The following is a 10,889-nucleotide window of genomic DNA, read 5'->3' as shown; positions in this document are numbered from 1 at the left end:
GAGTCCAGCCCGGGGTCGTCACATGTGGTTGCCGCAAGCATCACAGTATGTTAAGGGACGTAAAATTTCCGTCACACGCTTGAGGTATTCGGCCAATCATAACGCACTGGATAGCTGGCCAATCAGAGGACACCTCGCTTTTCAGACCGATGAGCTTTGTAAAAATCGACGCGTTTCAGAAAGGCGGGGCATAGAGGAGAAACAATAATGTACAGTATGTGGAAAATAATGTGTTTTTTTAACCTTAAACCGCATAAACACATTTCATTACACCAAATACACAAAATAATGTTCTTTTTAGCAGCTAAATTTTTTTTAGCAATGAAGCATGTTTCATTTGGTGATTCCAGAAGTTATATTGGTATTTCTTTTAATAAGCTATGTTCTTCAATATAAACAATAGTTATTGAGGGGAAATAAAAAGAAATATAATTTCAGTTTAATTTGGATTAGAGTTCGATGTGGCCCCCCAATTGAGAACCACTAGTTTAGACCATTAAAGAAAAACTTTTAAACACTGAAAAAGCAGAGCAACAGGAATGTTATCATTTGTAGCGTCTGTCGCCAATCCACTGTTTCTTTCTCACTACAAAATGAAAGGTTTGATTGTTCTGCCCCAAATAAGATCGTGTGAAAGCAGCAGTAACACGGGACACGTTGACTTGTTTGGCTCAGGTGAAGTACGTGACCATGACTTCCGTCCTGGAGTTTGATCAGAATGTTGTTTGTCTGTATATTATTTTTCTCACCTTTGGATCAGAGGTTAAAATGATTCAAGGTCTCCTTTTGAATCATCTGCACTCCGTGTGTCCTCCCTGTTACTATCTGCCCATGTTTCATTTGTGCTTGTCACGTTTCCATTTTTCTATGGATTTATCGGCAAGAAATGATTAGGTGTGAAAGGTGCTTGTTTAAATGGGAGCTCCTCTGGTTGAAAGCTGCCATCCAAAGCTTTGAGAGAAAATATATAGGCCTACCTATAGATGCAATATAGTAGGATTTGCTGACACAGAAGCAGCTCTTCATCAGTTGGCCATTAGAAGCTTCTTCAGATGCTCCTTTAAGGGTGTTCTTATGCAGTTTCTGATCTGCTATGGGAAAAACTACATTCCTTTGAGTTCTGTACTGGAGTTTGATCTGTATGTTACTTATCTGTATATTATTTACCTTTGGATCAGAGGTTAAAATGATTCAAGGCTTCTTTTTCGATCATTTGCGGATCCGGTGTATTGTGACTTACCTTCATTTAGTCGGTTTTTACTTTTTTGTTTTTGAGATTCTTTCCTTTTTCCCCCCCTGGTTGGCACATTCTTCTCGTCTATTGGGCAAAAACATTGGGTGTTACTTTAGTTCCCATTCTGTGGTGCTTGTTTAAAAGTGTTTCTTCGTCTGATGGTTAGTTAGTAAGTAACAAGAACAGAGAAAATATATACCTATGAATATCTTATAGTAGGATTTGCTGATGATACGAGTCTATCAGTTGCAAAACATCCCAAATCCATCAAAAACATCTTCAGATGCTCCTTCAAGAGCTGTTGAGTTGTTGTTCTGGCCTGCAGTGAAGAATGAAGCACAAGCTAATTCAGATATTTCTATTAGAAGACGCTATGTGCTAGCTGTAGTCATGTTTGAAGTATATACAGAGCAAATGCAGTCATTAGAAATACACACTTTGCCTGACCTATGGAAATATGTAATGAAATAAGGGATAAAGGATATGAAATTACTCGGTCGCTATCTCGTTGAAAATGACTCGGTGAGAAAACCGCGGTTTTTCCCCTGCCGTTCCTGCGTATGACGTCATGAATAAATTAGAACGCTGTATCCAGGCAACCGAAGCAAAACACTGACGAGATTATCGTGATAATCGTGCTTGGATTGCAGATTAATAATATATTTCATTTTGTGGATATTGATGCAGTCTTTTTCTGCTAGTACGATTATTGTTCCCTGAAATATTTTCCTTGGAAAAAAAATCACAAGCAAATAAAATAATTCCAACTCAAATGTCCGTGTTTTTTCATGTCCATATATTTAATAGATTAGAAATACGCATCCATGCGTATTTATATTAGAACAAATGTCAATAAAACACCAAAGTTACTTTTATTTTAGATTATTAAGTCAAACTTAATTTGAAAAATATTATAATATATATTTTTTCAAATTCCAGTGACGAAGATTAATAAAGTGGCATTTGACTCACGAAGCGATTAAACATTTGTAAAAAATAAATATCAATCAATCAAGCAACACTAACATACTAAGTGTTTGGTCCCTAAGTGTCTCCTAAATTTTGATGGTTTAATGCTATTGATGATAACTGCACAAAACACATCGTGGGTGACACAAATCAAGTTCAAACTTGTTGCACATAGTTAACTTTGTATAATAAAACAAGTTTGCATCCACCTTTTTCTTCAACGCGGAAGTAAGCCTATGGGTGAGACTTCCGGTTCATTAGCCGCTATAGATAAATAACGAGGAGAATAACAACATGTAGTAGCCGGTAAAACTGTTTGCACTACAAACCAGTGTGTTCATAATTAAGATAATACACTAAAATAATATAAGACGCACCAACTTTCAATATCAAGCAGCAAAACGAACTGTTTTGTTCAGCTAAAAATAGCTGGACGCAGATGAGACCGGAAGCCAGACCCATAGAATTTACAAATGGCCGCGCCCATTTATACAACAATGAAAAGGTGGATTAGTTGTGTTACTGGTTTTAACAAAAGTTTTTACTACCATTCTAATTTGACTAGCTTTTAAATTAATTTGTGACAATTTGGTGCCAAAAACAAAAAGCTCTTCTCGCTTTCAAAAGATAATAAAGTCTATCTCATTTGCCATCCTAACGCTGCAGAATTAAATAAAGAGCACTGTTGTGGGGTGCATTAATGGAGAAACTGAATAGATTCAATTCATTTACTCACCTGTAACTTCATGTTATCCAGAAAACACTACATATTCTAATTCTCTTAAAGACTTCAAAGCAAACTCTCCCAAAATAATACCAATACTACCATTCAATACTTGCGAGATGACCTGTTTAAGCTCTTAAAAAAGGCTGGTGAACATTAGCCGATGAACAATGGAAGCAGATGTGGACAGAGACATAACCCCAGAAACATCTGGATTCCTGATGAAGACGAGAACCTTCACATTCCACAAGCTGAAGCCATAAAACACACACACAGACAAAAGAGTACTCCAAGCATGTCACAATAAAACTATATTTATAAATTAAAAAAAGAAATCTCCTTAACAAGGTACTTCAAAAATTCTCCCAATACAATATTGCTGACAAACACTGAAAAATATATTCTCAGTAAAAACAATTTCCATGAATAATGAAATATCTGCATGAGACTGAGAGAAAAAATGTAAAAAGGGCTTAAGAACCTCCAAATACGCACTAAAACAGGCCAACAGAAATGTTGAAATCTGACATTTACGTCCTTGGTTGGACTACATTCACCTTGAATCCTCACACCCATATAGTGTTGTAACTAAATCCCATTCAATTATTGCTATTTCTCTCAAAAGCACTCTTTTTTGTCCATAAGAGGAAATCATTCCATTTTCTTCAACAGAACATTTCCCAACTATTTTGAGGTGAATTTGTAGATTTAGTAAAACATCTTAATCTGTTATTGTAAGCATGAACCGTTTGCTTATGCTTTAGTAGACTCATTTCTAAGACCTAAGTGATGTTGGGGCTCATAAGCTACTGAATTTTAGGTCAGCACTAATCCTAATTCTAATCGGCTGCACTAGTAGGCCACTTGTTTTGTAATTTACAAGGCAAAAAAATAGTTTGGGCACTTCTTCTAGCAACAGTCACATGATGTCGACGAAGAACTCCCCATTGGCTGTGTTGCACGAGCGTCGTGAGCCCGTGAGTTCGGGGGGGATGCTGGCGAGGTGGCGGCTGGACGGCGACCCCGGGCCGCCTCGTGCAGATCCCTGCTTCAGGCTGTAGCTGTGAGATCGTGAGCTTCGCACACTGCCCTCACTGGGCGGCACCGAGCGCTCACTGGTGGCTCTGTCTCTGCAGAAGTCAAACTCGTGTGTGTCTCCCATTTCGCTTCCTCCTCCTAACCTGAAGTCTCCAGCTGTGGTTTTCCCCTCAGTCCGGCTCCAGCTGCAGTTTGAACCGCTGCTCCCTACGGACAGTAACACTAGCGTAAGTAAGCCGCTGTTTGAGATTGTTAGCAGTGTGATTTGAGGTTACTCACCTTCGCTGTGCTGGCTGCCTGCGCTGCCTCCACCGGCTTCAGAGTAGCTGTGAGCTGCATCCGGGAGGGAATGGGCTGGTGGGTACTGGTAAGGGAACGCGGTGGGCCAGGGAGCTTCAGCAGGGTGAAGCAATGGAGCGAGAGTGTCCTGATCAGACGCCCCGCTGGATCCGTCATGCTCATGCAGTGAAAGATGGGCCATGTCTACAACAAAACACAGTCAACGTTGATAAGAGTGTCAGCACAATGTAAAACTGAATGTACAGTGACTATTTCGTTAACGAAAAATATTTGCTGATGACCATTTAAGTTGAAATGACAATGACCTTAATGACATTAAAACCTCTGACTATATCAGCTTGCATTATTGTTGACAAAAAAAAGAGAAGATGTTAACACTTTCTTAAACCAAATAAAGAGGAGAAAAAAATATCGACCTCAACATGTTTCCATGCTTGGGGTTCCCAGATGTCAAGAGTTTAAATCCACCTATCAGAGCTTCTCTCGTAAAAAGGACACATTTTCTGCCCTGTGTTTGTCTTTATCTTCACAACCTGGCAACGGTTCATTCTCTCTTACACTACGGAAAAAGCACTGATGATATGGAAACATCGACAAACTTGTATGTTGAGTTTAGTGATCTCCAATCGAAATATTCTGCTGAAATGAAAGTATTTTTTTGTTGTTTTAATAGAAAGACATGAATATAATTTGGAATTAATATTAGAAATGATACTGTTTTGAGAGAAGCTGTTTAGTTTTAACCGTTTTCATAATGAGAGTGTGTTTAGATTAATAATATAATAAATCAGGAATCTAGATGAGGTAAAATAAACCATGTGTATGCATTAAGGTGAAAGCGTAATAATTCTGGTGCATTTCTCAAAGGACAACGGTCATGATCAGTAATCGCAATTACAAGTTTGAGTAAATTAATTGTGATTTAGTTTAACAATTGAACAATTATGCAATCATATCATGACTAAAAATTTTAATCAACTAAACCTAGACTAAAGTTCCCAGACTTTTATTCAACTACAACTTGACTGAACAAAAAACAGGACAGAATGACTAAATACGATTAAAAACTAAAAAGGACATTTGACAGAAAATAAGTTAAAAAATTAAAAAAAAAAACATCTGACAAATTTAACACTAACAGTGCTGGTAATAAAGATGACTAAACTCACTGGGACAAATGATGTATTAGGCTCTGGAGAGCTACATATATAATTTTTCCTTGTACTGACAGGACTACACCAAACAGCACTAGAATATTTACACAACTACATAAACAGAAAATGAACTGTAGTGGTGAAAGTACTTACTGCCAGAAAGATCTCCAAAGATGTAGTAGCACTGCTCTGAGAAGGTGATTTTGTTGACAGTGTGGCGGATGAAGCCGGCTTTCAACAGGTTGCTGGCGTACTTTCGTGCTTCACGGCGATCTGCAAACCCCTCCACGTGATGAAACAGCCAGTCAACCACATCAGAGCCTGTAAGACAACATATGCACCAATTAGATATAGCAGCTCCATGAAGCGGTTTGCTAATATTTATATTAAAATTACAATGATTATAAAATGTGTTTATTTTTCTTCCCTATTGTGAAGCAAATTATCTGAATGTAACAAATTATAGAAATGATCATAAAAATGCAGGACAGGGACTTGGTTCTATCCATTGGTTGTTGACTGGATTATGAGATGTAGGCTTGCAGTCGATTACAGAGGGACGGGGTTTAAACAGACAACTGTTAATCATTGGAGAAGTCTGTCATTTTACCGCAAGATAAAGTTATGACATTTTGATTAAATATTACAAGATGAAAAAAAAAAAAAAAGTATATGTATACATGGATTGATCGCTCACAATAAGACCAATAACATGCATTTACCAAAAAAAAACCCCAGATAAATTGTAATTTAATGCAAACTTTACATACTTGGCAATTACAATAATCCCTCTAATCCAGGAACTTGTCATTCAAATGAGATCACAGCAATTAGCAAACAACTGTGATCAAAATATCCAATCAATTCTTGATGGACGAAAACAAATCCCATCCAACATTTTATCACTCAGATAAATGTTCCAAATGGACAAATCAATCAAAGTTTCAGTTTCATGCTGACGTTTAGCTAATATACAGAGTACAATTATGAAGATCAACTAATAAATAATTTAAAAACACCTTTACTAATTGTAAGCACTATAAAGTGGGTCTTGACCTATGAAAGCATTGGCTATAGTGATCTTCAGCCACATTCTGTCTCGAACTTCCAGTCCTGAGTCTGGACAGGCCATTGCTTTTGCAACTGTTGCCATGTCGCTGTGGACAGACAGGTGGTAGTCATCAAATCCTGCGAGAAGTACAACACACAGTTAACAAGAGCACAAAACACATAGCATCTGCCTGGTGGCGAGAAACCAGGACCTCCCACGTTCCACACACAAGTATCTAGATATGACTCAAGTCCTCTCAATAGAAGTCAATGGGATTGATTTTTTTTTTTACACATTGCCAGGTCAACTAGTAAGTCTGAACACTTAGAAAATGGAACACCTCAACAAGTCACAGGATTTAAGGGATCATTCATGCCCATACCAACTGTTGTGGGATGAACGCCACAAAATTTAGATTTAGCTTTTTAGCTTTAGCAAAGAAATTTAAAGTTGTTGAAGCAGATGTCTCACTCTCAGTCTCTGGGATGGAGCTGGGAGCTGGTGGGCTGGTGGAGGTGACTGTGCTCATTGAAGGACTCATGCCGTAGGGAGGATAGACGCCCGTCATGGCTGCTGTATGGGACACCCAGGCTGCAGGGTCAATGGGCCGGATGGGCTCACCTTAGACAGAAGGCAACCAGTACTCAACAAAGCTGTACAGAACAGGTGAGTTTGACAGAGAACTATCTAAACCCTGTTGTTCAAACTACCACAATACATTGTAATGGCTGTGCAACACTTTTATTTGAAAAATAAAACTTCTTCAGTGGTTCTTTGCAGCACTTTACAAGTAATATGTTTTTGAACATTAAAGGGGTCATATGATGCAATTTCAAGTTTTCCTTTCTCTTTGGAGTGTTACAAGCTGTTCGTGCATAGGTAAGATCCCTAAAATTGCAAAGACTAAAGTCTCAAACCTAAAGAGATATTCTTTAAAAAAAATTAAGACTCGTCCACGCCTTCCTAAAACGCCTCGTTTAAACCCCATATGTCTACGTCACTGTGTGGGAAGATTTGCATAACGCCGGCCAAATGTTCACGCAAAGACAGAAGGCGTAACTTTTATTCTCGCTGTAGTATTGTTGCTGCCGCCATGTTGTGGAGATGCTGTGTGTTTCATTGTGAAAGCGAAACTACTTAGTTTTTCCTTCCAAAAGAGGACACAACTAGAACTAGAACAGTTTACAACACTGTTCCAGAACAGTTCAACCCAAATATTCAGATTTGTGCAGCGCAATTTACGGAGGACTGCTTCCTGAACCTGGGAGAGTAGACTACAATGCTGTGCACAAAGGTTGTTTCTATAAAGTGGGGCAATTTCAACTTTGCATGGCGCTTCTGACTCACAGACTGTAAGTACGTTTTCATATTTAAAGAATTTGCCACTGACGATTCAAACGCGAGTTTTGAGCAGTGTAGAGTAGCGCTTGTTGTTTGTCATTTCTCCGATCACAAATGCAGACATGGTTTTATGTTTACGCAGCGCGTTACGCAACGCAACGTGTAAAAAGACAGTATAAGTCATTATAATCCGTAATTATGTCCCCACTGGATGCAACAAATGCCTCGTTTATAATGAGTTTTAATGTTTTTGTCTCGTCGCTCCATCACAGTATGGTAAGGGCCGTAACATTTCCGTCACACGCTTGAGGTATTCGGCCAATCACAATGCACTGGATAGCTGACCAATCAGAGCACACTTCGCTTTTCAGAACGATGAGCTTTGTAAAAATCGACGCGTTTCACAAAGGCGGGGCATAGAGGAGCAACAATAATGTACAGTATGTGGAAAATAATGTGTTTTTTTAACCTTAAACCGCATAAACATTTCATTACACCAAATAATGTTATTTTTAGCAACATCATATGACCCCTTTAAAAAGGACATCGGGATATATAACTTCAAATCTTACCCTCCTATGTAGCATTCAAATCTATTATACTTTGTCAGTGTAAAATGTGTAAAAATGCAAATGAAATTTGAGAGCTTATCAGTGAAAGACAAAATCATATGATTTCAAAAGGTGTACACAATACTTTACAAAAGTTTGGGGTCAGTAAGATTTGATGTTTTTGAAAAAAGGCCTCTAATGCTCACCAAGGCTGCATTTATTTAAAGGGTTAGTTCACCCAAAAATGAAAATTCTGTCATTAATTACTCACCCTCATATCGTTCTAAACCCGTAAGACCTCTGTTCATCTTCGGAACACAAATTAAGATATTTTTGATGAATTCTGAGAGCTCTCTGACCCTCCCATAGACAGCAAGGTAACTACCACGATCAAGGTGCAGAAACATAGCAAGGAGATCGGTAAAATAATCCATGTGACATCAGGGGTTCAACAATAATTAATTTTACTTTTAAATATTTTTGTACGCAAAGAAAACAAAAATAACGATTTTATTCAACAACTCGTCTCCTCCGCGTCACCCTGGCGCCATTTTGGAGAATATCCACTAAACGTAAACAGCGTATGCTATTCTGTGTCAGCTGCGTCACGCGGATACTTTTTTCTACGTTGTTTACGCATTGATTCGAATGAAAACAACGTATCCGTGTGACGCAGCTGACAAAGAATAGCATACGCCGAACTATCCCTTTAATCTAGTAAACACAACAATATTGTGAAATATTATTACACTTAACTCTTTTCTATTTGAATGTATTTTAAAATGTCATTTATTCCTGTAATCAAAGTTGATTTTTCAGCATTATTACTCCATTCTTCAGTGTCACATGATTCTTCAGAAATCATTTTTGCTGCTTAAACGTTTGTGACATTAGTATGTAGTAATTTATTATTTTTTTCCCCAAAAAAAATAAAGAAAGAAAACCGTACTGTCTCTACTGATGGTCGCATATCTTATGGTGCATCTATGTGTAAATGAGTGTGTGAGAGGGAAAAAATTAAAAATGAACACTCACTCCTTGGCAAAGCAAAGCAACTGTTCGGGTTTGGGTCCCAGCATTTGGCAACAGTAAGTGACACGGGTCTGCAAAAAAAAAAAAAGAAGTGGTGCAGCTGTTGATAAGCTAAACAGGTCCCATAAAACATGAATGTTTTGTAATGTGACTCACCCAGGCTTATGCACGATCTCCCTCAGCACTCGTACGGCATCATCGTTGCACATGTTCTCAAAGTTGATGTCATTCACCTGTGAGAAGAAACAGAAATCTGAACTGATACAACCAGCTTCTGTGTCAGATTCCTATCCCGAACACGTCTTCCTCCAGTCCTCACCTGCAGCAGCATGTCACCAGGCTCGATCCGCCCATCGGCCGCCACCGCTCCACCCTTCATTATGGAGCCGATGTAGATGCCTCCATCACCGCGCTCGTTACTCTGACCCACGATACTGATGCCCAGGAAGTTATACTTCTCTAAATGAGGTAAAGCAAGTCAGACTTCAGGCAACTAGTTGACATTACTTTAGCTTTGCACATATGTAATATCATCCTTAGATTATAAAACAGGGTCTTCAGGGAGAGAAAAAAAACACTTTATTACACATTTTTATTACACTGCACCAATATAATTAAAGGTATTAAAGCACTCAAGGTTGTGCCTTATTGTTCATATAATCAGAGTTTAATTAAAAAGCAACAAATAAAACCGTATAATACAGACTCACCCATATTTAAAGTGACAGTGATGATATTCAGAGACATAGTAGAGTCAGTGATGCTACTGAAAGATGAAGACTGAAGAAAGAAAGACAAAGATAGTTTGAAATACAGTATGTTTTATATATCGTATCAGACACTTCAGAGTTCTGCCCACTGTCTCACCCTCTCCATTTGCTGGGCTTTGGGTCTGCGTCTCCGCCGGCGGTGTCGTCTCATTAGCCTGGATGAGCCGCTTTGCTCCGTAACACTGGACGAGGACAGAATGTGAAACATTATTGATCACTAGGAAAAGGAATCAGAAAGAATTTATACGGATAGTTCACCTAAAACTGAAAATTCTGTCACCTTCATGTCATCACTATCAGTTATCTTTGAAGATATTTTTAATGAAACCAGAGAGACTTCTGTCACTCCACTGAAAGATTTAAGTCCCCCAAAATGTTGACGTTTTCATATGAATCAAAACAGTTAAAACCAAGTTTTCTGAAGCGGAATGATTAATTTATGAAAAAACTATTTAATTATGCTGTCGTTTTCTTTCAATTGAGAGATATAAATCTCTCAGATTTCATTACAAATATAGAAGATGAATAAAAGTCGTACAGGGTTGGGACGGCATTACAGTAAATAAATGATGACAGAATTTCTGGAAAACTTTAACAGCTCTGAGTCAGCATCTGATTCCATGTAATGACTTTTAGTACTTTTCAGGTAGCAGTCAATAAATACTCTACAAAAATACTAAACCAAATATCAAAACAAATTAGGGCTGCATGATAAATTGTATTTT

At 38.1% G+C, this 10,889-nt stretch overlaps 2 protein-coding genes across 2 annotated transcripts in view; one reads left to right on the top strand and one right to left on the bottom strand.

Moving 5' to 3' along the window:
* The first annotated feature begins 2,521 nt into the window (after nucleotides 1–2,521).
* LOC107559373 (choline-phosphate cytidylyltransferase A-like) overlaps nucleotides 2,522–10,889 on the top strand; it is a 31,680-nt gene continuing 23,312 nt past the window's right edge. The window contains exon 1 of the mRNA XM_016243165.1: nucleotides 2,522–2,534. The gene's annotated coding sequence lies outside the window, so the exon portion shown is untranslated. The remainder of the gene's footprint in view (nucleotides 2,535–10,889) is intronic.
* The window catches only part of LOC107559372 (segment polarity protein dishevelled homolog DVL-3-like), an 18,244-nt gene continuing 10,577 nt past the window's right edge, over nucleotides 3,223–10,889 (bottom strand). Inside the window, exons 6-15 of the mRNA XM_016243164.1 lie at nucleotides 10,262–10,346; nucleotides 10,105–10,174; nucleotides 9,714–9,853; nucleotides 9,551–9,627; nucleotides 9,398–9,465; nucleotides 6,942–7,091; nucleotides 6,476–6,607; nucleotides 5,573–5,740; nucleotides 4,245–4,448; nucleotides 3,223–4,172 (exon numbers count right to left, since the gene is read on the bottom strand). Coding sequence (XP_016098650.1) covers nucleotides 3,847–4,172; nucleotides 4,245–4,448; nucleotides 5,573–5,740; nucleotides 6,476–6,607; nucleotides 6,942–7,091; nucleotides 9,398–9,465; nucleotides 9,551–9,627; nucleotides 9,714–9,853; nucleotides 10,105–10,174; nucleotides 10,262–10,346 — 1,420 coding nt within the window. The 3' untranslated portion in view covers nucleotides 3,223–3,846. The remainder of the gene's footprint in view (nucleotides 4,173–4,244; nucleotides 4,449–5,572; nucleotides 5,741–6,475; nucleotides 6,608–6,941; nucleotides 7,092–9,397; nucleotides 9,466–9,550; nucleotides 9,628–9,713; nucleotides 9,854–10,104; nucleotides 10,175–10,261; nucleotides 10,347–10,889) is intronic.

Source organism: Sinocyclocheilus grahami, unplaced genomic scaffold (genome assembly GCF_001515645.1).
Source record: "Sinocyclocheilus grahami isolate Dianchi unplaced genomic scaffold, SAMN03320097.WGS_v1.1 scaffold682.1, whole genome shotgun sequence".
NCBI classification, from domain to species: domain Eukaryota; kingdom Metazoa; phylum Chordata; class Actinopteri; order Cypriniformes; family Cyprinidae; genus Sinocyclocheilus; species Sinocyclocheilus grahami.
This window is presented reverse-complemented; position numbering and strand designations above follow the sequence as displayed.